This window comes from Podarcis raffonei, chromosome 12, assembly GCF_027172205.1.
Source record: "Podarcis raffonei isolate rPodRaf1 chromosome 12, rPodRaf1.pri, whole genome shotgun sequence".
NCBI classification, from domain to species: Eukaryota; Metazoa; Chordata; class Lepidosauria; order Squamata; family Lacertidae; genus Podarcis; species Podarcis raffonei.
Window position 1 is genome coordinate 27401703 of NC_070613.1, and position 27798 is coordinate 27429500.

At 42.7% G+C, this 27798-nt stretch overlaps 1 protein-coding gene and 1 long non-coding RNA gene across 3 annotated transcripts in view; both read left to right on the forward strand.

The window, feature by feature from the left end:
* VPS50 (VPS50 subunit of EARP/GARPII complex) overlaps nucleotides 1–12277 on the forward strand; it is an 85119-nt gene extending 72842 nt beyond the window's left edge. Inside the window, exons 23-28 of one of the 2 annotated variants that reach the window (XM_053409607.1) lie at nucleotides 3888–4036; nucleotides 5078–5174; nucleotides 5352–5510; nucleotides 7081–7202; nucleotides 8580–8769; nucleotides 11554–12277. In XM_053409607.1, the coding sequence (XP_053265582.1) occupies nucleotides 3888–4036; nucleotides 5078–5174; nucleotides 5352–5510; nucleotides 7081–7202; nucleotides 8580–8769; nucleotides 11554–11673 (837 nt within the window). In that variant the 3' untranslated portion in view covers nucleotides 11674–12277. Of the gene's footprint in view, nucleotides 1–3887; nucleotides 4037–5077; nucleotides 5175–5307; nucleotides 5511–7080; nucleotides 7203–8579; nucleotides 8770–11553 lie in introns of those variants that run through there. The other variant, XM_053409608.1, reaches the window with a different exon arrangement.
* A 9026-nt stretch (nucleotides 12278–21303) lies between these two features.
* On the forward strand, nucleotides 21304–24331 carry LOC128424158 (uncharacterized). The gene is made up of 3 exons (XR_008332939.1): nucleotides 21304–21647; nucleotides 22212–22297; nucleotides 24259–24331. It is a non-coding gene; the product is annotated as an uncharacterized LOC128424158 (long non-coding RNA).
* The last annotated feature ends 3467 nt before the right edge of the window (nucleotides 24332–27798 follow it).

Genomic DNA, 27798 nt, shown 5'->3' on the forward strand with positions numbered 1-27798 from the left:
CAAAGTATTCAATTTCTTCTAACACCTCTTTAACACTCTGTATAGGATCTTCAATAGTTATAACCAAGTCATCGGCAAAGGCTTTAACCTTGTATTGATTGCCACCCACAGTTACTCCTTTTATATTTTCGTTGTTTCTTATAGTTCTTAGGAAAACCTCCAGGACCGAGATGAATAACAGCGGAGATAACGGACATCCTTGTCTTGTACCTTTCATTATGGCAATATCTTCTGTTATAACGTTATTCACAATTAATTTTGCTCTCTGTTCTGAGTATATTGCCTTTATACCACTTAAGAAAGATTGACCCACATCCATATATTCTAAATTCTTTAGCATAAATTCCCAATAAATGTTATCAAAGGCCTTCTCAGCATCCACAAAAATCAACATCGCTTGTTTATCCTTCCCGCTGGACAAATATTCAATTATGTTAATTACATTTCTTATATTATCTTTCATTTGTCTCCCGGGAAGGAAGGAGAAGGGCCATAGACTTAGTGGTAGAACATCTTTTTTATGCAGAAGGTCCTAGGGTCAATCCCAGATAGGACTGGGAAGCAACCCTTCATGAAATTCTGAAGAGCCACTTCCCCTCAGTATATCAACTAAATAGAGAGCTGTAAGGCAGCTTCCTAGGTTCCTGAGATAGGTGGGTCAAGCAGGGAAAATTGGAGGTGTCTCAAGAATCCTTTTGGGTTTCTAATGAAAGATACCTTAGTGAAATCAAATATTAACAAAAGAAGGTTATATACAACAGTGGGACACTCGAGACGGCCCTGCAATGCAAATTGAGAGGAGTTGGGTGAAGTTGGTAGGAAAGACTAACATGCCAATTCTTTTCCACAATCCAAGCACATGCTACAGTCTCTGTTGTGAGGGGTGGGGAGTAAGAAAGTAGCCCACACTGCCATTTGGAACAGTCCCACTTGCAGCATCTAAATTCACCACTAGTAAAAAGGGACGCGGGTGGCGCTGTGGGTAAAACCTCAGTGCCTAGGACTTGCCGATCGCATGGTCGGCGGTTCGAATCCCCGCGGCGGGGTGAGCTCCCGTCTTTCGGTCCCAGCTCCTGCCCACCTAGCAGTTCGAAAGCACCCTTAAGTGCAAGTAGATAAATAGGTACCGCTTTATAGTGGGAAGGTAAACGGCGTTTCCGTGTGCTGCGCTGGTGCAGGCTCGCCAGAGCAGCTTCGTCACGCTGGCCATGTGACCCGGAAGTGTCTGCGGACAGCGCTGGCCCCCGGCCTCTAGAGTGAGATGAGCACACAACCCTAGAGTCGGACACGACTGGCCCGTACGGGCAGGGGTACCTTTACCTTTACCTTTAAAAACGGCCCACTTTAAATTTTAGTTTTACTACATTATTCCAGTCATCACACACTTGTTCCTCAGTGTAATTTGAAGCAGCCAATAGATTGAAGGTCAAAATTGTAATTCTGGTCATGGAGAATCATATCAAAGAAATTGGTTTTTTAAAAGAATTTCAATCTTCTATTTCTTTGTTTCATAATGGATTTTCAATTTTTCTTTTTAAATGCCTTTGTTATGCATTAGCAGTCAAAAAATTACTGTGCTTTGATTTGCTGCTCACTCGAAAGGTGTTTCACTCATGAACCACATTTCACTTTTAATATATAAATAAGTTTCTGGCTTAAAAGTTTACTGATGTGGAATAGACAGTGTTGTCTTTGAGCTCAAACTGCGTGGCCCGCTTCTCCACAGTAACAACCCCTTTGACCCAAACACCTTGTTTGTTTGTTATTCTCCTTGCAAACTCTTGATGTCTTATTCTTTAATGTTGTTTTTATAGGGCACAGCTTTCCATCTTTTTAATGTGCAGGGAGACAGCGCAGCAATGCATTTGATGAGGTGCTTGCTGTTATATAAATACTTTGACAAAGTGCGGCTGTTAAGAGAAGGCGCACATACCGTATTTTTTGCACCATAACACTCACTTTTTTCCTCCTAGAAAGTAAGGGGAAATGTCTGTGCGTGTTATGGAGGAAATGCCTACGGGTGGCATGCCTACGGATTTTCCTTCTCTAAAAACTACATGCGTGTTATGGTCGGGTGCGTGTTATAGAGCGAAAAATACGGTATTTTATGACTGAAGAAAAGTCTGGACATTAAAAACATTTAGATCTTCGGGTCCATTTATTGTTGTTGCAAATCTGCAGAGTTTTGCTTGGTTTGCAAGATTTCACTTCATTGATGCTAGAGGGTATCCCTGTGTTTTAGTACTTGGTGTCTTAAGTTTTGCACTAGCATATACCATTGCTTTCTTAGTGGCACTAGTATTCAGCTGTTAGAACTATGCCATCCACAGGCAGCATTGGGAATAAGATCTCACTTCTTCCATTTTTACAATCACTCTGCCTCTCCCTGTAGGGTCCCCAAATGACGCTGGCACTTTATCCCTGTTTTTGAAATGTGGTTAGTAGATTGGCCACTTGGTGAAACTCTGATCACATTCTCACTCATGACAAAGTGAAATAACTCACAGGTGACCACACAAATAAGTAGCGGCTACAATGCTTTTTTCTGGGGGGGACGGGGGACACAGGGGTACGCATACACCTAAACATTTTGTGAATCTTTGTACTTTTGTCCATTTACTGTATTTATTTTTCCCGATTTGAACTATAAAATGGTGGTTTTCTTGAGTCAAAGTGAGAGTACCCATAAACATTATTTTAGAAAAAAAGCACTGAGCGGCTATATCCTCCATTCATCGATGTATTTCACTGTAGAAATTCAATGGGAGTTTGAAGTATAGTCCAAAGAATGAGCTGTCCAAAGAAAACGTCGTTGTTTGTTTGTTTGTTTGTTTTAAAAAAGAAACCCATTGAGCTAGTGCAGGCAATTGTAACTTTAAACAGCCATTTGAATCCCAGCCTCAGTCATTCTGTATAATCAAAATAGTGGTTGAAATATGTATCTGCTTGACACCTGCTATCCAGTAGTGTATCTAGAAAATAGTCCCTCTTGGAGCTTTAAATATGATCTAGGTTTCCATTTTATTGTGGATGTGGACAGAAAATGACTTTATCAAAACTTACTATGCTGTAAATCATTCAGATTAATTTTTGGGTTATATATCCCTGTTGCAAATACCGCGAGAGAGCATTATTTATTTGTTGCCCATGTTTCTCTTCCCTCTAATCTTGGTGGTTTCATATAACTTACTTATAGTAATTGATTCTTTTCTAAAACTTTGTGCATTTTATTTGCTTGGAGCAATGAGAAACCCACGGAGAATTCTAGTACATGATGAATCTCTTCCGCTGTGAGGGATGAATGTATTCCAGTCAGGTTTCTCTTCTAGGTAGTCATTTGAATAACATGAAGGCGAGGCTTCATCAGAAACAGACTTCCCTGCTGAACAAAGCCAGAAGGCCATTGCTTTTAAAAAAACACCCCCCAAAACCCCAAATGTTTGTCTATATATGCAGTGTTTGTGAGATTTAACAAAATCATAACTTAGTAAATGGATTCCTTGATTATCCACAAAACAGCTGCAGGTTTGAAGGTGAGTAGTATAAAGTTCCTGAATGAACACATTAATTTTGCTACCCTTGAGGACGAAGAGCTGTCTTATTAATTATGCTTCTCAAATCTCAGGCTTCCCGGCCTTTAGAAGCCCATTGAAGTGTGTGGGTTCTTGTGGTCAGATTATCTGCCTCCTGGATTCTTAAATTTCAGCAATAGCGTGGTTTAGTCCCCAGAGGACCCTGTGTTTCAGCTAGATAGAAACGAGACGTGCCAGTTTCCATTGCCTGAATACCTTAGGCTGTGTTCATCATGTTTCAATATCTCTGATGCCTGTCTTCCTTGCTTTCCTTCCTCCCTCCCTCCCTCCCTCTCTCCCCCATACCCCCTGCAGGAGGTCTCCTCTGATGCTGCTGGAACGCTGACTGCTGTTGAAGAAAGAAAGGAAAAGGTTCCAACCCCCCATCTCAGCCACCTTGTCGTCTTGACATCAGGCAGCACTTTATATGGCTTGGCAGAGAGAGTGGTCGCCACAGAATCCTTGTGCGTTGACTGTCAAACCGTGTTTCTTTCTAATTATTACGATGGACACTTGCAGATTAGTTTTTAGATTCATCCTCCGATTGTTGAACCACTTCAAGTGGGGTCTTCGTGGTATTAGCTTTCTGCCATTGTCTATGACGCTTTGTGCATGATAACAGCATAAATTGCTTGGGGTTAAACAAGGAATTTATGGTTCAGACTATACTAATATATCCTGAATCCCATATTTCTCTGTCTGTGGCAATGCTTAAAATGGATGCATTCCCAGCTTTTCTGCATCCTTTTGACTTAAAAATGTATCTTGTTTTTAAGATCAATATTAGATCAACTCTTTTGGCCCACTGGGTAGCGCTGGACTGCAGTCTCCTGAGAGCCACTCCATATCAGACAACATACTCGCCTGAACTTCTCCAGCTATATTCAGTTGCCTGGTTGCGTTGCCAACTGCTTTGTTTCACCATGTTCTGTTGTTTACATTTTTGTCTGTGTTCGTGCTCATAGCAAACAGAGCATTTTAATTCAGAAATAATTTGTTAACACTTTGTAACAGAGACAAAGCGTTGGCGCCATTGTGACATTTCTTACAGAGATATGTGGTTCGTAAAATTAGTGAGCAAGAGCTAAAAAAATTGAGCCCCCTAGCTTAGGCCTCCCTAGTCTAGCATCCTCTTTGCGTCAGGGGCAAACCAGGTCCTTAAGAGATAGTGGTGTGCAGGACGCAGAAGGCCTCTCTTGCTGTTGTTCCCTAGCAATTACTACTATTTGGAAGCATATTATCACTGAAGCTGGGTGGGGGGGTGTTCATATGGCCATCATGACTAATAGCCACTGGTCGGCTTATGCTTCATGAATTTGACTAATTCCCTTTTAAAGCCGTTAAAGCTAGAAGTCATCACAAAAAATATTGGGAGTTGCATCTGCAGGATACGATGTAGACAGGGATCTGGTCCAAAAGGCGCTTGTATTATCTTCCGGAGGCAATACAACTTTTTCTAATATTTGTACCGAGGTCACAATGGATTTTTCTCTTTTGTTTCTCAGAGTGTTTTTAGCTGAGCAGTTTGAGTTCCTCCAGTCTCATCTTGATGCTGTAATGCCTCCAGCCAAGAAACCTTTTCTTCAGCAGTTCTATTCGCAGGTCAGGATTCTGCACACATCCACTGTTTTTATTTGTTAAGGGTGGAATTCATTGCTTTCTCCTGAATGGCTGTATCGCCTGCATGACACAGTGATGTGTTGTGCAGTTTATCTGAAGTTTTCCTGTACCATAGGAAGAAAACGCTGTTAATTACACCAGATTCTCCTTGTGTTCCAGACGGTTTCAACAGCCAGTGAACTCCGTAAGCCTATATACTGGATTGTAGCTGCTAAAGCAATTGATTACGAACAGATGCTGCTGCTAATGGCAAATGTGAAATGGGATGTGAAAGAAATCATGTCACAACACAACATTTATGTAGATTCTCTTTTAAAGGTGAGTATCTCTTTTCTTGCATTGCATTTTAATGACCTAACAAAGACAGAAATCATTTCTGTTGGTGCCTTCTTATATATCCCGTGCAACACAGTCTCAGCTGGATGTTTTGCTCTAACCAATTTTTTGTTGGCGTTTCTAGAGCTAAAAATATTTGTTTTCCCATTATTAAAGCTGAAGACTTGTGGGTAGCATGCCAGCAGTGAGAGTAGGAGACCTGCTGGAGTTCAATTTGGTTCATGAGTTGGGATATATCATTAACAAAGAGCATTATGGGACTCTCTTAGCTGGAAATATGAAAAGCCTGTCACAAGAGACCACAAATATAGAAGGAAAGCCAAGCTTAATTTAATTAATTGTTGGTGGTGCCAGAATCTGGTCAGATTGACCTTGAGGAGTAATCGTCTGCAATTACCTTCCCTCTTTTCGTTTCCATTATGAGTTTTATGTCTATCTGTTAAAGACTATCAGTGTTCCCAGACTTACCTGTAAGCGTTAGTCCTTCACTAGTACAATCATAAGCAGAAGTAAGTCCCACTTTACTGCCAAGTGAGTGTGCATAGGATGGTAGCCTTTGTCTTCTGTTGTCCTTACATTTCCTGGACAAGAATAACAGACTTGGGGATATGTGAATTAATTTTATCCGATCACCAAATTATATATTTTTATGAATTCCATTTGTAGGCTACTATTCCATACTAATTCTTCCCTATTTTAATCCTTAACTGAGACTAACTTTTTTCCTTAGTAACTCACACTTCATGCAGGCTGACTATAATAAAAATATGTTTAGTGTGTGTTGCATTTAGTGCATTTTATGAGTTTATATTTGTATTCTTTAGGGATGGACAAATCCTGCCAATTCTGATTCAGTAATAAGTTGAGTTTACTGGGCTGGATACTCCATATCCATGTTTGTGAAGTATCATTGGAGCCGTAGATCCCATGAGCTGTGTGGTCTAGGATACTCCCACATATGTGCAGAATAGTACAGTGTGAACCAGGTTCTTGCCACACACCCAGCTGGACTATTTAATTGCTCCAAAACTATGGAAGCTACAGTATGAAAAGTGGTGGCATGCCCTGGAGTGCACTAGAAGCATCAGCACATACTAGCCTAGGTTGAGTTAGGTAAGCCTCCATGCAGAAAGCTCCAGGTTCAATCCCTGGCATCACCAGTTAAAGTATCAGGTGTCATGAATGACTCGCCTGCTATCTGAGACCCTGCAAAGCCTGCCAATCAGAGCAGACCTAGCTGGACCAATGGGCTGACCAAGGATAAAGTAGCAGCGTGAACACAATTCATGCCATATGAACATTCTATGAACATTCTCCGTGTTCCAAAAGCATATCTAATTCAGCTACAGAATTTTAGATGATAGGGGAGTTTTGTGGCAACCCTCATAATAACCATAAATGACATGAAGTATAATCCATTTTCTCTCTATTTTGTATCATTGTGATTTGTGCCTCCCTTTCCTCCCTCTATATAAATGAGCTTTCATGTCTAGATAGGTGTGTTTTGTATGTATTGCCACCACTGACTAATATTCCCTTTATGTTTTATTAGGAATTTGAACAGTTTAACAGGCAGCTGAATGAGGTTTCTAAGAGAGTTCGTATTCCATTGCCAGTGTCAAATATTCTTTGGGAGCATTGTATACGACTAGCTAATAGAACTATTGTAGAAGGGTAAGTGGGTTATGACACCTTTTCTAATTTTTTGTGTGGGTCCCCCTCCCTGCCTTGTAGCACATGGTTCAACCCTGCTCTTTTCCTGTAAAACCTTAAAATTTGGATGATGTGCGCTAATTAATCAGAGATGCTTGGACTGTGTGGACCCTGCTTTAGCCTTGAGTTGGATCAAGGATAGGGAGTCTGCAGGCCTCCTATGTGTTGTGGATCTCTAACTCTCATCAGATCCAGCCAGCATAGCCAGTGGTCAAGGATGAAGAGAGTTGAAGTCCAACAACATCTGGAGGGCCAAGGGTCCCCATTCCTCAGGAAGATCGTCTCCAGGTTATATCTCAAGTTCTGCAGTGATCACACCACATGTGACCATGAGCTGCCTTGCATAGGATCCATGAGGAATAGAATCCTTGAACTGAGCTTGAGCACAGAGCCACTGTGCATGTGTAACAATATTAATTATTAGGGGAAACTTTTCCTTGCTCACTTCATTACCGGGTCAGAACGGCTGCTACGGCACCTCAAGGTTCTTAGGGACATAGTAATCAAACAATTGGCCCATCTAGCTCAGTCCAGCAGTGGCTCTCCAGGGTTTCTGACATCACCATTCCCAGCCCTACCTGGAGATGCCAGGGGTTCACCTGGGAATGTCTGCAAGCAAGGCAGATGCTCTCCCACTAAGCTACAGCCCTTCCAACATCAATTTAACCAAGAGAATTTATCACTAAAGGTAAAGGTAAAGGGACCCCTGACCATTAGGTCCAGTCGTGGCCGAGTCTGGGATTGCGGTGCTCATCTCACTTTATTGGCCGAGGGAGCTGGCGTACAGCTTCCGGGTCATGTGGCAAGCATAACTAAGCCGCTTCTGGTGAACCAGAGCAGCGCACGGAAACACCGTTTACGTTCCCGCCGAAGCGGTACCTATTTATCTACTTGGACTTTGAACTGCTAGGTTGGCAGGAGCCGGGACCGAGCAACAGGAGCTCACCCCGTCGCGGGGATTCGAACCACCAACCTTCTGATCGGCAAGTCCTAGGCTCTGTGCTTTAACCCACAGCGCCACCCGCATCCCTCTAATTTATCACTACAGAAGTATTAATATCACCTTTCACTGTTTAGGTGCACCCCATACTTGTTCCCTAGAGTCAAATTCAGACCATTCATTTTCCAAACCAATTGCCGTCTTGAAAGGCAAGAGAAGAGTATTCACAAGTGAAGTGAGAGTTGTCCCTTTAGTCCTCTGTAAATATATCAGTCTCCAATAGCAGCTTGATATCTTGATAACTGCATTCTGTGGCAATTTGCCCACAAAGATGAGGACGTCAGAGTAGTTACCGCGCAACCACGACTGCACACTTATCTGTTGCTTGTCTGTCTTAGTTACGCAAATGTCAAAAAGTGTAGCAACGAGGGGCGTGCCTTGATGCAACTGGACTTTCAGCAATTTTTAATGAAGCTGGAGAAACTCACGGATATTAGACCTATTCCGGATAAGGAATTTGTTGAAACCTACATCAAGGCTTATTATTTGACTGAAAATGACATGGAACGCTGGATCAAGGAGCACCGGGTAAGGCATGGATTTTTAGTTCCTCTCATTGGGTGGGAATTGTGGGGAATATCCTTGAGGCAACAGTGTAGTCCATGTAATTTAAGCACAGGTGGCTGGCAAGGAAAGCGATAAACTTGCTCTCCTCCCCATCCACTTGGTCTGAAGTCACTTGCCCCATGATAAAAAGGCCCATGTGTGAGAGAGAGAGAGAGAGAGAAAGAAAGAAAAAAAAAGAGAGAATAAGCACTAGGCTTATTTCCCTCATGTCATTATAATCACATGAGGGAGAATAGGGGGGCACACTGGCAAGTCCCACCCTCCTCAGACGCATTACAGGCCCCATATTGAGAGCTGAAAGGCATTTGATTGGAGCTAGGAGCCTCTACTATTTACAACAGTGAATGTTGGAAATCATATGGGGATCCCTGGTTTAGAAAAAATGTGCTTGGGGACAGATGGACTTCCCAGCACTTTCTTGCCAGTGTTTGTAATCACATGAGAGGGAAGATTTCCAAATAGGGTTTAAATCTTTCAAGGAAGGGTATAAGCCCTCAGGCTGATATGAGTCCCTAAAGAAGGGTCTGACAACTGAAATGGGTTGGGCTCATTTCAAGAAGCTATTTTCCTAGCATAATGGAGGTGTGTTTCTCTCCCCCCACCCCCTATCCTGGCTTCTGTGTTTTTCCCTTTCTTTTTGATTGGTGCTTTTCTGTTCTGTAACAGTCTGTTCCCTGTACTGCTTCCTTTCTGCTTAATATACTAAGTTTAGAAGGCCCATTAGGAACAGTTCTTGATTATTTCTGCGGTTGGTTGCATCATTAAGGAATTGACCCATAACTTTGGCGTTGTTGTATAAGAAAGCAATGAGAATAATACATCAGTCAGAAAAACAACTGCTTTCTCATTTTCTGGTTATTTATCCTATAACTATTTTTATACCTTGTTTTACTATACACATGAAAGCTTATAGATATTAAACTATTAAATCAATTCATTTTAAATCATGAAAGTTAGAATAGATCACTGTAAGCCTGTAGATTCATAAACTGCCCTGGGAACTTAATTACATGGGTGGTATGTAAATGCAGTACTGAATAAATTAAGGGACTAAAACGTTCTCCAAGTACCTTCCATAAAAAGCAATCTCTCTTCTGTTACTTGTAGGTTTAGGATTTATCAGATCTAAACAATATGCACGAGGCCACGGCTGTTAAGTTCTTTGGGTGCGCTAATGCAGTCCTACCTTGGAAGTTGAACAGAATCTTTTCTGGAAGTCTATTCGACTTCCTAAATGTTTGACTTCCAAACCACGGCTTCTGATTGGCTGCAGGAAGCTCCTGCAGCCAATCGGAAGCTGCGGAATCCCTGTTGGACGTCCAGCTTCTGAAAGAATGTTCAAAAACTGGAACAATCGCTTCCATATCTATATGCTAGGTTGTCCAAGGCAGGTATGTCCTAAGTAGACATAAATGAGCCCCAATCATGTTATGCTCTATTGATGATGCGCTATAATTGTAGCACAATAGCTGTGAGCTCGTAAGAGATTCTGGCTGGTAATAGGCTGGGAAGGAATCCATATGCTTGCACCAAAGGAAACCTGGAAACAAAGTGAATTGGATGTGTCAGAGCTGTGCTTAACTTTTCTCACTCAACGAGACATCTGAGGCACACAGTGCGCAAACCCACCAAAGGTCACCAATTAATCATCCAGAGTAAAAGGGGGAAAAATGTCTTGGCAGATTATTTTCTTTTAACATTGGATAATAACTCCCTACCTAGCTCCCAGCGACTTCTTCCACAAATCTTGTTTCAGCCTCTTTTCTTTATCCATCCAAATAGTCTGCGTTGGAACTTATATAGCTCTGCTAAATGTGAGCCTTTTAAAAAAGTGCTATTTTTGTACACTCCTCATTCTGAGACTATTGCAGCCTCTAAACAGTAAAGTTAGAATCCTAGTTATTCTCACCATACATTGGTTGGAATGGTGCATGGTTGCATTTTTTTTATTATTATTTTTTAAAACTTGCAAATGTTGCACTGAGTCAGTAATCCTGGATTGCTCTCAATCTGGCTAGACATTTACTTTTCTTGGATGAGCGTAAACCCACTTTGAGAGCATTTCCACCCTTCTCCCTTACCCAAGAGAAATGTTAAAAGCTTTACCTCTGTTAAATAATCACTCAAATGTTCTGGCAGTGTCTAAAGCAAGAGAGAGCTCTGTTTAAACAGGCAGCTGTGCCCTGGCACATTTCTGTGTTTTTGTAAGAGTTAACAATTATCCTTCTTAATACACTATTTAAGAAATGTGTTCATCTTTTGATCAGGTACAATATTGCTGAATTTCCCCCCTCAAATCCTTTTAGGTAAAGCTAAATTGGAACTGTGAGCAGAAGCACTAAAAACAGATTTGCCGAAACAGTGTTGTTTTCTTAGTATCTGCTTTCATTGTTGTTTTCAGTCTTAGCCAGTTTCGCATATTTTTCCCCGAAGAATGGAAAATAAATTTTAAGTGCCTTGAGATGTTTAAATATTCACAGAACTGCATCCCATCCAACGCTTGACTAAAACTGTAAGCATTTCCCCGTGATAATCTGCCGTACTTGTTGCAAAACACTCTTCTAAGCTTCACAACCACAAATAATAGCCACATGTGTGGCTTTGAATATTTCTTCAGAAAGTGACAGGTTCTGCCGTGGTGCATTTTCTTCCTTTTCTTTTTCTTTTAGCAATACGTTTCTTATTTTCTTGGCAGTGTCATTCCGCTTGCTTGAAACTAAAATGTGATTTGCTTTCTTTGCCCAGGAGTATTCTGCCAAGCAGTTGACTAATCTGGTGAACGTTTGTCTGGGGACCCACATCAACAAAAAAGCACGACAAAAACTGTTAGCAGCTATCGACGACATTGATAGGCCTAAAAGATAATAGGAGAGAGATTGCAGGGTTTTGTTTTTGTTTTTTTTAACCAATGAAGAGAACGAGGCTATCTCTAACGGACTACTGATGGAGTTTGGTTAAATGGGGAAAATGTGTGCCGTATTCCTATTGACTTTGAAGGCACTTTGAATCAGTGCGGTGGGCTTTTCAAATGCAATTTTTATACTGTCTTTTCTGTTTCTTCTGTTGTCAGGAAGGCACTGTTGTACCATTTTGGCTGTATATTTTCCTTAATTGTGTACTATATGGCTAATCAAAATTAGAAGGAAACAAGCTGAGATATTAATATATTTAGTTGGTGGTTTTTTGTGGGTTTTTTTTGTCTTTTTGTAAAAGGGCTGCTAATGCAGTAGTTCACCCTTCTTTGCTCAGAAGGTGGTTATGAACCCATATAAAGAGAACTTTGTTCAGAGTCTTCAGATTATGAAATGTGCATGTCCTTTAAGAGTGTGCATCAGCAAAATATTACTGTAATGTTTAAGCTCATTGCCTTTTTATTTCCTTGCAAATGTAAGTTCATTTCAGAATGAAATCTGTCTCATCAAAGGAATTGACCACAAATTATGGGAAAGTAATAAATATTGTACACTAATGCATGGGCTTGTGGAATCTCTTTCTAGTAGCTTACTTCCCCCCCCCCTTCATCATGGATGATCTCAAGGGGGGGGGGTTGCAGCATTTAAAATTACATAAATAGCATTTAAACAACAATACTTGGAACAGTACAGAATCAATCCATTGTCCCCATACCATTGCACAGATCCGTGTTCCCAGATTATTCAAATGCCTAGAAGAAAAGGAAGGTGACAATGCCAGCTGGATCCCAAGGGGTTGTCATTCCACCATCAAGATGCCATTGCGGACACTCCAGGGTGTGTCAGATCCCAGGATCCCGCTCAGTAATAGAATTTCAAGAAGGATATTCCAAGCATTACTTTATGCTCCCTAGGAAACTCTATTGCTTAGGGGATAAATCTTTTCAGCAGCATATATAAAATCTGAGACTCAATATATTTTTAAAAAGTATCCATCCTCATATTAAAACTTCTGTGGGCAATGATTTTGAGCTCTGCCGTCTTCATCTTGTTGAATGGTTTCTTTAAATGTAAAGGTTCATCATTGTTCCACCCGATGTGTATGTGTTTAAGGGGCCAGAGCAAGGGCCAGAGCAAAATAACGAGACCCAGCTTTGCAGCTGTGAAACATAGCAGGTGCTGCTGAGTTGTGTTAATCAAGCTGTGTCAGCAATTGGGTATAGTATATAAGGAGCAGCACCTAGCTCCCCCATTATCCTGGGGGATGGGTTGGTGGTTGGGTCGTGGTTGTTGATGTATTTAGTGTAAATGGAGTTTTTGTTTTGTTATTAAAACCTTGTTTAATTTATTTTTGAGTCCCTTTTTAATGCATGGTCTCCCCAGCAAGCTCTCTGCAGCGCTACTAAACTGCAGATAGCCAACACATCTATCCAATGGCCACGTGAAGAGTTCATCCAGGAGGTGAAGCTGAGCTTTGGTGAATCCATAACATTTATCTGGAATTCAAGGAAGAAAGTGACTAGTGAGCAATAGACCTCACTTTCTCTTGGCAAAATTGCCCTCGCAAAGCAGATTCTTTTTCTCAGCTCCAGCACAATGCATTTCACGCAGAGCGAACAACTGAACCAAAGAAAGGAAACAAAATAATGATTGGATCTGTGAAAAATAAAGTTTGCCTTGAATTTGGACCTCTGGATATTAATGCTGCCATTAGAGATGGACATCTGTCTGTGCTTTTATGTACCTTGAGGGCTGCTGCTCACGTTGAGCGATGCTTGAAATAATTCACTTTCTTGGATCATTGCATACTGCAATTGTATTCCTGTTTGTATCAAGAAGGCAGCATTTTTTCTTATAGCAGTGCTTGTTTCAATATAATGTGGTACCTGTTATCAATTTCTATAAAGGAGAAAGCATTTATTAAACTGCTGCGGGCCACTGAATAGTAACAACGCCCCCCTGCCCGCAATGTGCATTAATATTCCTCTTCAAGCAAGTAATAATGCTATTTTTCATAGCTAGGGGACTCTCTAGGGACACAGCTTATCAACAGGTTGTAAACAGCAGCATATGGGAATATTTAAGAGTTAGATTTTGGCAGAAGCAGACATCAAATCACTAACCAAATACCAGGTTTACTGGGCTACAAGACACGTACGTGTGTGTGTGTGGTCAAACCTGCAATAACTTCTGCTTTATGTTTCTTAGCTTTGTTGTATATCTCTTTACAGCAGGTGTGGGGAAGCTGTGGGCCTATAGAGATTTGACTACATCACCTCTGATCATTTACTATGCTGGCTGGGGTTGATGGAAAAGACATCAGCCTACATAGGAGCAAACTCCTAGGGACTGAGGTCCCTTTGCCCCCCCCCCAAAAAAAATATTTGAGGGGGCCAGCCACCCCCCCCCAAGTTGATGGGCATTGCCATGCAAATGGTATCCGCCACGTCTTGTGATCAATTATGTGGGGCAAGGCTTACCTGCCCCATCCCCAGTATTTTATTCAAGTTGGCACCGCTGTCAGCCTATAACATTCTTCCATGCCAGTCCATGTGTTGGTTGGGTTTGCCAGAGTAGCATATTGGTTAAGCGTGTGACTTACGAACTGGAATGTTCCTGTTTTTCCACCTCCAATGCACCACACATTCGGTCGAGCTACTTCAGCATCTGTCGTCGTGGGAATACTACGGACTTACTTTGTAGCCTTTCCTTTTTGTTGCAATTTCTTTGGTGTGTTTGCCTGCCGGCTTAAAATTGAGCTGTGGCTCATTTCAACTTCTTTTCACTTGTTCTCTATTATTATTATTATTATGTAAGGATAGAAATAACATCACCTCTGTGAATTAGCTTGACCGCTGAGTTGCTCCATGGTCCTCAGCTGCCAACACTGGCTGGTATGTTTAAGGTAAGCCAAATGATTCAACTGCTGCCAAAACTTTTTTTTGCGGTTCTTTCTTCAAGCTAGCAGAACTGTCAGTAGAAATATCTTTTTTTGAACTGTAGATTTTGGAGAACTACCCCCACTATACATATATATATATTCAAGCTGTTTGCAAAGTCCTTTTTCTGGGAACTGGTTTATTTATTTTAGGGCCTTAATATTGATTGGCATTGTATGGCAGCCAGTGTATTTGGCCATAATTCTGTGAAAAGCACATACACAAGAACATATGTTGATCAGGTCTATTTGGCAGTGGTGACGATTTGGATCTTGTTACACGAGGCACTAAGGCTATAATTTGGTTTTACTCTCTGACGTTACAGTGCTCAAAATCTATACACATCTTTAAAATAAAAGGCCTATATTTAACCAGCATTACCCAACACGGATGAAGTAGAGGTGGATGGCATCTGCCACCTTGAGAATTCGAAAACATTCAACTGATGAGTTGGGATCTGCATGCTCTTCTGAATAATTGTTCAGACCAGTGCTTTTTTCTAAAAAAATATGTTTGGGGGTACTCTGATTTTCCTACTCATATTGAAATACTGTCCCTCAATGAAGCCAAACCTAGATTCACAAAATGTTTAGGGATATGCACTGGTTCAGACTGGTGAGTTTCCACCTTGGAGCCAGTTGCCAACCTTCCCTTCTTGGGCAAGGCTCTTAAGCAGGTAGTTGCGGACCAGATCCAGGCGCTCTTGGAGGAAACTTGCTTTCTAGAGCCACTGCAACTGGGGTTTAGGCTCACTTTTCCCACAGAAACTGCTTTGGTTGCCCTGTATGTTGACCTCTGTCGGGAGGGGGGGGGGAAATGTGACCTTGTTAATTCTCTTCAGTGTCTCAGTGGCTTTCGATACCATCAGCAACGGTATCCTTCTAGAGTGGCTGTCCGAGTTAGGGGAGGGTGGCATCACTTTCCAGTGCTTCCATTCTTATGTGGATGGTCATTTCCAGAGGGTGGGGCAAGATGGTTTGAGCATATAATCCACTGCACCACATATTCGGTCGAGCTACTTCAGCCTGCCACTTCAAAGTGCTGGTTTTGACTTATAAAGCCTTAAAGGTTCAGGACCACAATACCTCAAGGACCACCTCACCCCATATGAACCAACCAGGATCCTGCAATCATCATTGGAGGCCTTTCTTTGTGTGCCTTCTCCACATGAGAAGGGGCCTTTTCTGTGGTGGCTCCCTGCTTGAGGAATGCTATCCCCAGGGAGCCTTCATTACGTATCTTTTTTGTGCCAGGCAAAAACATTCCTCTTCTCCCAGGCATTTGGCTAATTAAACAATTGATGGCCTTTTAAATTGTGTACGGGGGAACAGGGTCTATGTTAGGTATTTGTGTGTTTTTATATTGTAAATCCATGGATGAAGCATGGTATAGAAAAGTAAATCATTAAAATTGATGATTTGCAGGACCTATTCTGGGCAACGTGTCGAGTGTATAGACGTCAAAGCTGCCTTCTGCAGAAATCAGCTGCCCTATTGAACTGCTCACAGAGAATTCTGATGTACAGCTGGAACTTGCCACTCATCAGCTGATGTGCAGTGATTTCAAAGCGGCTTTCTGCACAGATCAGCTGCTGATGGGGTTTGGCCAGCTCAGCAAAGTGCCAAGCATAGGGCTGGCAAAGCTGCTTTCTGCCGGGATCAAGTGTGCAATTGAATTCAGCTGATGGCCAGTCAACTCCAATCCTCCTTTTATGCAGGGATTAGTTGGATGATCTAGTTGCCCATGGGAAACCTGGTCACACAGCTGATCCAGAAGTGTGTCTGCCTGTCCAACACCTGACACCTGGGGCTGGTTGGCCCTGGTTGAGGAAAATGGCCTTGTCCGCCTGCCCGCCCCCCACCTTATCCTTTAAAACAATTGCCACAGGCTAACACGTTCAGAAGTTGAAATTACTTCCTCTGGCCCTCTGACTTTGGCATTTGTGCTCAGTTAATCTGGCTCAATGAGCAACAGAATTGCTCAGAATTAAGTAGATGGCTCAAGCGGATTCAAATGCCTGGTGTGCATGTCCTCATTTCATCAGGGCTAATTTTTGCATTAGCTGCATCTTAAAGAAGCAAATTATCTGCATTCTTATAACCATCTTCCTGAGCCCTAATGAATCACTGTCAGGGTTTGAATTGGGTTTTTTAAAAAGCCAGATGCTGTGCCAGCGTGGAATCAACAGGATCAGCCGAAAGTCTGAAGGGAAAAGGGAAAAAGGAACTCAGTTCATGGCTGCATCCAGGAGAGGCTGAAGGGGCCTCCCATCGCGACTCAGAATACTTACACCTCCATCACATCTGACAGGAACCAACACTAGGAAGGTACACCCCGGAACATTTTGGGCTGCCTTTTTGGAAAAGATTGACCTCTTTCAGGCAGGACCTGAAACATCTCATCACTTCCACAGATTTCCATTCTTTACTTCGTGTAAATCATGCCCATCTAAGTGCAGGTAAACAACAAGAAAAGCAGAAGTACTCTGAAAAGTGCAAAAGGGAAACACACAGACACGAGCTTTAAGATAAATCCTTTTGAAAATGAAAAACAATAAACCCTAACTCTTTTAACAATAATTGAGGTGGGTATGATTGTAAGGTCATTTTCAGAATGGCATATGTAGTGTCTCCCTCTGCTCCTCTCGAAGAACCACAGCTCTGAATGATTATATGTGATTGAGAGGAGCTGTTCGTGCTGCGTCGTTGGATGAAAATGGCCAATTTGCTTTGGGCCGTGTGGGGGGAGGTTTAAATTTTTGCCTTGCTATTACATGTTCCAAGAGCAGGGTAACCTGAAGTCTGACAAATTTCTTTTATTTTGTTGCCTGAAAATGTACATCAGCTCATGGACAGAGTGGGGGGGGGGATGAATCTATGATAACATGTATTTTTCAGATGATAATGATGATGAAATTCTCCTCTCTTCTTTCTTTCACTTCTAATTAATTTAGCAATAGCAAAATCAGGTTTTCAACCAGTCCAGAATTCAGTTTGGGTACATCTTTATCTTCTGTAACAAATAATTAAAGATTATTTTAAACTGATACCCCACTTGGGACCATGTAAAGCTTCTACCCCTCCTAAAGACTTTTTTATTTTTTATTTAAAACACACACACACACACACACACACACACACACACACACACACATCCCTGTGAGGCAAAAAAGGGAGGAATCATTTTCCAGTATCCCTTTGCAACTTGCTTCTCTTCACCATTTTATGTCCAGGCTAAACAAACCCAGCTTCTTCAACCTTTCCTCACAGGTCTTGCTTTTCAGGCCCCTCCAAACCCTTTTCACCCTTCTCATGGCAGATCCCACTTTGCCAGTGTGTTAATTTTATTGTAACCCGGCAGCACTCAGTGCCAGTTCAGGAGAACCCTCAATCCCATCCCCGCCCTGCTGAACACAATGAGATGCCCTTTGGAGTAAGGTATTTATTGGGACCGTGCTTCCAATCTCAGGTTTTTTCCCCAGTGCTGGATCTACAATTTTTTTTTGCCAAAGGAGGCAAAAGTCTGCACTGATGCCTCCCTCTCCTGCAAGTTCATATCTGCCCTGCTGCCACCCGCAGAAGAAGCCGGCAAAAGTTTCCTTCTCTGGGCCAGCAGGGGACAAACAAAAGTTTTTCTCCACTCCCAGTTTCCTTCTGATGGATAATGAAGGGAAGAAAATCACCACAGAGAGACGCAGGTTCATGTCCCCTCACCATCACACACCGAGAGGAAGATGCCTTAAGGCAAATCCTCAAATGACTAACTTCCTTATATCTGAATTATAAGCTCTGCCATGACACCGTTCTGTGACAGCCTCCTAAACCTGCTGCCCAACAGAGGTTTGGGACTATAACTCCCATCAGCCACACTAGGATGAAGCTGTTGGGAGTTTCAGTCCTTCTTTGGGACACCTGGTTGGAGAAGGCTGTTTTACCCAGGGCAGCTTGGGGGGGGGGCGGACGCTGTAGAGTGCCCTGCCTAAAGTAATGCATTGGGCTTGTTTTTCATTAAAGACAAGGACCCTCTGTGGCAGCAGTGTGCCTATGGAATGCCTTCCCTCTGAGAGGCAGCTGGGTGGAGCTTGGATAACAGCTGCTGGCAATTGCAAGTGGGAAGAGCCTTGTTGCGCCCGGGTCCTGCTTGGGGGAGTTCCATAGGTATCTGCATTGTGAGAACAGGATGCTGGATTAGATAGGACTTTGGCCAGATCCAGCTGGACTCTTATGTGCTTACATAGCTGATGCTGACCTTATTGACTTTTTGATACCAGATTAAAACACATCTCTTTTCCCAGGTTTATGTTTGGGCTTTGATGTAACACTGCCTTTTGCTGACTGAGGATCCAACTGTACTAAAATTAAGACAAGTGCTTTTTGTCTGTGTGACAATATTCACTACCTCTTTTTTTGCTGCCCATGTCAGCCATTTTCTACTGTCACCAATGGCACTTTTATCAAATAATGAGTACCGGCACCTCATTTTTTACCAGAAGAAAAAGAAAAGCACTGACTTAAAATGTTTATATCATGGTTTTCATTTTTTAAAAAATTGATTTTGGTACATTTGATTGTTTTATTCCTGTTATGATGGAACTCATCCTGGTATTGATGACTGATTGAAGGACATGCTAGGAATGAGCCGAATGAATTTCTCCACACACCCACACACAGCTCGTTCCATTTTCCTGCAATTTTATCTTGTCACAGGGAGCCTTTCTTTTAAAAGGATGCTAAAATGCCACACTGTGAGATGGAATCCTTTGGAACACACCCTATGAATGTTAGCTGGAGACAAGAATGCCTGGTGTCTGCCTAACAATGCCACAAACATTATTATATTCCGTCTCCAACTTTTCCTGCTTCTTTCTCTTTCTCACCATCTCATTTCATTTTGTTCTCTCGTTCTTTACCTCTTTTTACCTCTTCTATCTATTCCCTTTTTCATTTATCCCAGTGATATAATGTGATATTTTGTGTGTGTGTGTGTGTGTGTGTGTGTGTGTGTGTGTGTCCTCAATGCGGCACACCACTTTGGCTGAAATACAATACAGTCCTTGCACATCGTGGAGAGATCTGCTGGGTTCTGAGGCAGGTGAGACAGAGCACATTTTCACAGCCCAGCTATCCACAAAGTCTTATTCTATCAGCACTTGAAACAGCCTGGCTGGGAATAGTTCTAAGTCACTCCTGTTATTCCTCCTTTCCCGTCCCCTACTTTGTCTCTTTCAAAAGTTTGTGCTGGCTGTGATTTTGGAAGGGTTGCTCTGAGGCTGGAAGACCAGGCTCTCTTTTCTCAGCAGCATTGCACACAGTGGGTAGTTTGAAGAAGATTATGCCATAAAGAGTAGAATAAAACGCTGCACTTAAAAGAGTTCAGGAGATGGACCACCTTGTACTCGGTTCAGGTGCTAAGCGTGCTTTGCTTTGATACTAGCATTTCAGCTGAATTTTCTTTCAGTGAGACTCAGAACCGGAGGATTTACACTAGGCAATTCTTAAGACTACAGTTCCCACCCAGTGAAGTGAAAAAGCAGCACAATGGGACCTGACTGGTACCCACAAATAATCTACTAAAGGGAAGACCTAGATGAGAAAATTTTGTGGTCTATAACTTCTGACGAAAGCCACTCAGATGCATCATTCACAATCTATAGGAGGGATAGAGAACTGATACCCTTCCATGTGTCATTGGTGTGGGAATGTTCAGGGATGCAGGAGAGGATATATTGTCTGATTATATCCTTATCCAACTTGTGTTAACAAGTTCCCCAATTTCAGCAGAGTAAAACATTCCCCTTTATTTTAAGTTTGCAACAGCAGCGTTTGCTTAGGCTCGCTAAAGCCTCTATAATAACTATTCTGGTAATTCCCCCTTATTCCCTCATAAAATAGACGACACAGTCTTTTACAAAAGTATAAGAAGAGTTTACTCACATTCTGTTCACAATCAGATCCCAGAAGGCAGACTTAAGCTTAATGAAGTAACATACACTTGGAATCTATCTTATAGGAAGACAGTCCCTTTGTCCTTTCTTGGCTGGGAGCCAAGAGTGCATCTTTCTCTCAGTAGATGTTGCTTCTTCGATGCATGTGGTGAAAGAGAGAGAGATGGCTGCCCTGCCCTGTCCTTTTGTCATTACCTGCACAGGTGAGGCCACACCCACCTCTAGTCACATGTAGAAGAAGTCTGTTCCAGCCCAGAGGAAAATAGGAAGTTTACTTGCTGGCTGGACAAACATCCCTCCCCATGTGTAAACATGTTCACTCTAGGAATGTTGTACTTGACTGCTCTTGTGTTTCACATCCCACAATTGGACTACAGCTTTCATCATCCCTGACCATTGGTCATGCTGATGGAGTTGAAGGCCAACAATTGGAAGGAATTTCTGATCTACAGCTCATATTGGACAATGACACTTGCCTCTCACAGGCCTTGAGTGGTAGGCCTCTTGGTGCTTACAGACTGTCCCCAAACTTAAAGCAGTCACTCAATCAGCAACAACAGGGCAGATAACAAAGACATAAAGACAGGGACCAGGCCCTGCAACAAACCCATATGTCAACTTTCCCCATGTCTACTCAGGCTTACCTGTTAGAACCTAAACAATAGGCCTCTTCAGCTGTTCCTCTGACCTAGGTATACAATACCTGAGGGAAAGGAAGCAGGGATGAGTGTGCTAGCTCTGACCTCATCCCCACCACCTTCGGTGAGCTGAAGAATGACTGTGTAATATAAGGGATATACATGGAAAATTAGAGTTGTGCATTGTGCACAGAGTCTACATGAGTACATGCGATCTCCCTACTTCAGGCAATCTGCCTTCAAGTCTTGGAAGAGTAACAGTAATGAAGATGGGCAGAATTTGCACACCTGATGAGTGGAACATCTCATAATGTGATGGAAGTGCTCTCCAGGTAGTGGTATGCACTGAACACACCTGCTGGGCCTGGTGTTCTGCAATGCAGAAGCAGCATCTCTTGGGGATAAGGTAACACACGGACAGCAATCCCTTGGTTTCTTGTATCTCTTTCCATGCTACTCACCAGGAGACTATAAACATAGGCACACTGTCTCTGTGATTCACTGCCTGAGAATTATAATCCTATGAGTACAAGAGGCTGAACAATCTGCACTTCATTCTACACATGTATGTACATAGAGATCTGGCATCATCACTGTAAAGCCAATGGAAGATTTCCCAGGGAGTCTTCTAGTTATTGGAGTCTCCCAATAAGTTGATTCTGCCAGAGTAGTATATAATTGAAATTGCTAGAATTGTGCCAGTGGAAGCTTCTCATTCAAGGGCTGCTGAGATGGAGGATGTGAGCACTAGTTTCCGTTTAATGCTCTCCTAGTCCCTCTGCTCCCCAGACTCCCGCTATGGTATATGTCAAATTATTATCTACATATAAATGGACATATATCCATTAACACTAATTATCTTCCTGCCCTCCGCCCTATTTTTCCATATATTTATTTGGCTGTACTCTCAGTAAATAAACCACAGAACATTAAAATGTATTATTTCCTTCTAATCCTGGTCTGGTCCCAGATCTTGTTGGATCTCAAAAGACGGAAATATGACGGAAGACTCTAGTGGAACTGAGGGTGGCAAGGGAACCCCAATCAGAACAGAAGGTACAAGATTATTGGTCTAAGTGGCTGCTATAGTTCTTGAATGAAATAAGGACATCACACATAGTTAAGGTGCAGTTATATTTGAACTAGCTAAGACCGTCCTAACCCTGGGTCTCCAGATGTTGTTGGACTACAACTACCATCAGCCTCATGGCCAATGATCCAGAATGATGAGAATTATAGCTCACCAACAAATGGATGTCGTACTACTTCCCTATGGTCCTTTCCCAGGTGGAAAAGGCATGGACCACCATTTTGTTTGGTTTCTGCTAAGCAATAACAGCTGATCACACTCCACATCTCCAGTTCAGCAGGTGCCCTTAACACCAACATATAGGGTAAACAGAGAGAGAGAGAGAGAGAGAGAGAGAGAGAGAGAGCGAGAGAGAGCTGTGCATTTCATCAGCATTTTGCAGACCAGATGTTTATAGCCAACCAGAAGAAAAGTCTAAATGAAATATGCACCACATAAACAACACACGTTACATGCTACGCACATTACTCATAATGCAAAGCCCAGTAAATGAAAAAATTAAGGTGCAGGAATCATGTAATGTCAGTGTTCTAAACATGAAGTAAAGCACAGAGGCCACAAACGAAATTGAATTTGGAACACACTGAAAATGATTCCCTCTGTCTTACGACATTATCACTTTAGCACTGTCAATGTGTTGTTTGTGGTTTGAACCAAAAGGTATTTTTAGCAAAATATAGATATATCTGTCTTTTGCTGTGTCCCCCCCCCCACTGCCCCTGCTGAAGTTTCCCTTCACAAATGAATCAATTCTTCCACTGTAGCAGAACAGAGAAAACCTTTGAGATGGCTCTGGAAAAAAATGCACTCGTTGGCAAGAGGATGCAGAAGCAAACAAAATGACCTGGGGGAAAAAAATCTTAGTAACTCATTATGCCAGCAATCCATTTTTCCAACCAAAGCCTCCCATTGGCTTTAATAAGGCTGCCCTGCGATGATTGTCACTTTCAGAAAGCTGAAATTCACAACCCAAACATCCAAATCGACCATTTCCCACATCTTGATGAAAATAAGTCTAGCACAAGCTTCACAATTTTCCATTTGAACTGTAAGCACATTATTTGGATTCTGCAAGTCTAATGAACTTACTTCCATACAAATGTGGAAAGAGAAGTTTATATTGGTCCATATACCGTATTTTTCGCTCTATAAGATGCACTTCCCCCCTCTTAAAAAGTAAGGGGAAATGTGTGTGCGTCTTATGGAGCGAATGAAGGTGGGAGGCTCTGCTCAGCGCTCCCTTTAAAGAGCCGCGTGGAGCTCTTCTCCCTCCTCGGGGAAAAGCCCCCAAGAGCCGCACACACACCCCACACGCTCTTTAAAGGGAGCATGGCTCTTGGGGGAGCCATAGCCGCGTGTAGCCTCTTCCGGGCAACAGGAGCCTTCATCCCGCTGCCAGGGAGAGGCTGTGCATGGCTATCCCACAAGCCAGGGAGCTGAGCTGCGATCCCGCTTGCTGTCCTGGCTTCTGGGATTCAGAATATTTTTTTTCTTGTTTTCCTCCTCCAAAAACTAGGTGCGTCTTATGCAGCAAAAAATACGGGTAAAACTGTGGGGAAAGGTTGCACCATTTGGGATGTTTTAGTTTAGAGAAAAAGTTTAAATTTTAAAGTAAGTCCATCATGTGGCATATCATATTAAAGCCCACGAAGTTCTGAAGAGATTGGTGTTTTTACTTTTGATGTATCTCAATGCTGGCCTGAGCCTTTAAGGTTTTTCTGTAGCCTGACAAAGCCAAAATGGTTGTGTGTGTTTTTTGGAAATTTCAAACCCTCATAGCTCAAAAATGTGATGGGATGAAAAACTAAAATTTTAGATTTAACCTTCTATTGGAAGGCAATTAACATAGTTACTGACATAAATCATAAAACTTACATAATTTCACCACAATGGGTAGTGAGACGAATAATGTAGTTTTTGATGGCAGCTGACCTGCAGCAGAACAGAACCAACACAACATCTCACAAATACAGAGTAGAAGAGAAAATGATGCCTTCACAGTAAGAGTCAAAGACCCACTTTTCAATATACAGTGGTACCTCGCAAGATGAATGCCTCGCAAAACGAAAAACGCGCAAGACGAAAGAGTTTTCCGTTTTTTGAGTCGTTCCGCAAGACGAATTTCCCTATGGGCTTGCTTTGCAAGACGAAATGTCTTGCGAGTTCTTGCGAGTTTGTTTCCTTTTTCTTAAAGCCGCTAAGCCGTTAATAGCCGCTAAGCCGCTAAGCCGTTAATAGCCGCTAAGCCGCTAATAGCCGTGCTTCGCAAGACGAAAAAACCGCAAGACGAAGAGACTCGCGGAACGGATTAATTTCGTCTTGCGAGGCACCACTGTAGTAAGATTATATCTCACCTGTGGGTGAAATCTAAATTACATCTTGTCCTCAAGGCAATCACCATTTTTTTGTTATGTAAGTTTGTTAGTAGCCCACAATGGGTGCAGAGCTATTGCAATTAGATAAATAAGCTAATACAACTCATGAGTCATGAATTCTGACACTTAGAATTTCTAGGTTAAGGGATTACTGATAATTTGGCCATGAATTTTTAATTGCACCGGCAGGTCCTCCAGTTGCCATAATTAAAAGCGTTCTCTCCCTGCTTTAGCCAAATAATTGCTGCAAGGACCATAGATTGTGGTTATGTCCACTGCCCAGCTGATTCCTGGACGTGCTGTCGTAGGACCAACATGAAGAACAGAACGGTTCCTGCCATTATTATATGCACACATGACTTTTCTGAGCAACTGTGTTTTACAGCAACTGCTTGAGAGATGAGGTCACGCAGTTGAAAGTAATGAATCGTGCAAAACAAATGCAGATGGCTGCAGTCATGGTTTATAGTCTCTTGCAACTTAATTTGAAGTGTTCACCCGTTGGGGAGCCTTTTGTTATTTGAAAAAGGTTTAACTGCAAATCATAAGACATGCGATCGTAATCCATGGAGATGGGTGTGTGTGTGGAATGTCTCAGTGCTAAGGGATGACTGGTTGAGCGAACAAAATGGAAGACAATGAGTTTGTACATAGAGAGAAAACATTATCTAGAGCAGCCTTTCCCAACCTTGGCTTCCCAGGTGTGGTTGGATTATGATTCACTTCATTCCAGCCCAATGGCCATGCTGGTTGAACTTCAACCACAAATGGGGACCCAAGGTTGGGAAAGGTTGATGTGGAACAAGAATTGATCTAGAGCAAGAATAGGCCCCTTTGAGCCTGAGGGTCACATTTACCCTTGGGCAACCCTTTGGAGATGGGCACATGATAGCAGTGGGTGTGGCTAAAAGTGGGTGTATTCTCACACACTCTCTCAAACTCAGAGGCACACAAGCCCCACCCTCCTCCTGAGCTGCACCCCCTGGATTGCTTTGGAGACAGACCCAGGGCAGGGGACGGTGTTCTCAGGTTGGTAGAAGCAGGACACATGGCCTGATCTGGGGCCCAGCGGTCACAAATAGAGGCCACGGGGTGGAATAATCCTACTCATATTACTATACCAAACTGGCTCCGATTTTTCTATAGCTGGATCTCTCTAGTACTGTTAGTACATATCATGAAATTATTTATTGTTACTTTTTTTCAGCCGCATATTATCTTCTCTTATCAATCTTTTATTGTATAGAAACCATATCGGGATTATTATGATAAAAGCAGTACATAAGAGCATCTAATACATACTGTGTCCATTTTTTATCCCCCCCCCCACTACTGCCAAAATTGGTGAGGTCTTGGGGCGCCCAAAAGCTTCATTGGAGGGTCCAGATCAGGCCAGAATTTATCTACCTCTACATAGATGATAAAGGGACGCGGGTGGCTCTGTGGGTAAAAGCCTCAGCGACTAGGGTTTGCCGATCGAAAGGTCGGCGGTTCGAATCCCCACGGCGGGGTGCGCTCCCGCTGCTCGGTCCCAGCGCCTGCCAACCTAGCAGTTCGAAAGCACCCCCGGGTGCAAGTAGATAAATAGGGACCGCTTACCAGCGGGAAGGTAAACGGCGTTCCGTGTGCTGTGCTGGCTCGCCAGATGCAGCTTTGTCACGCTGGCCACGTGACCCGGAAGTGTCTGCGGACAGCGCTGGCCCCCGGCCTCTTGAGTGAGATGGGCGCACAACCCCAGAGTCTGTCAAGACTGGCCCGTACGGGCAGGGGTACCTTTACCTTTTTACATAGATGATAAAAAGGTAAGGCATGATTCTGGCCTCATCTATATTTTATATTCAAAGCAGTATCACTTTAAACAGCCATAGTGTCATGAACTGGCAGGACACCGAGGAAGGTGAAGCGGATCCTAGTGAGGGGTGTAGCCAGGATTGGTACACACTGGGACAAGCTGAAGATGGGGAAGGGGAGGCAGGGGGCTTAGGAGGTACTCAGTGGACATCAGAGAATGTCAAAGGGGCAGTAGACCCATCACCAGAAGTGGAGGTGCAGGTGCTCCCTTCTCTGACAACATAATGGCCTCTGAGGCATTGTGAACAGCAGGAAGTGCACTTTAAGAGACTGAGGCAAGCAAGAGAGCCCAGCCCAGCTTACTATCAGGTGAAGATCATGGGACTCGTTAGGTCCAGGAAGAGGCTTGTGGTCACTCAGCTAGATTGAGCTCAGGGCAGGTGAGGATCACATGCTTCATTAAGGCAAGAGGCATAGATCTCAGCTGGAGCAAGCTCAGGTGCCTCAGACAAGACTGGGGGGGGGGGGAGCAAAGCAAGGCAAAGATTCTTTGTCTGCTCAACTTCTACACTTGATGGACTACGACTTCACTGTTTTGGGAGCTCCACCAGACTGTGACCCTGGGATTCCAACACTGGATCATCTTTAGAGACAGGAACCTGGCCTTAAGGTTTGACTTTGAATCTTCCTCATTGTATTGCACCTGAATCTGTTTTTGACCATTGGACTGTATGACTCGTTGTTTTTTATTGTCCCTCACTCCTACTCTTTAATCAATTATTGTTTTTATCTGTAAGCTGCCTTGGGTCCCATTGGGGATATATATATAAACTAAAACTGACTTCAGGAGCTTTCATGTTGACGTTTTGGTTGCCAGATGGCTTTTGTGGCCTGTGAAAAGTACTAAGCTCTGTTCAAACTGTTATAGCACTCTTCCATTCGGGTGTTGCACATTTTGAGACAGCTTGGCAGAAAGATATTAACACTTATTGAGAAGGCTGTGAAGGTGGCAAGGCAAGGTTTTGCTTTGTGAATTTGTTGTGTTAGATCATACTCCTTGTGTGGCATAAAAAGGGCAGAGGCAGATAACATGGGCAAATGATGTGTGTGTGTGTGTTGTATGCCCTTCAGGATAGAATTCTTATTTTGATTGTGCACAGTGCTATGTTCACTGATGGTCCTACGTAAATAAATGCTAATAGCAATAATAACAAATCAGTTGCTCGGTTTACATAAAATAAGTATGTGTCCCTTTCCTTTCAACACATGTTGCAAGATTGTCTTGACATCTAAATTTATAG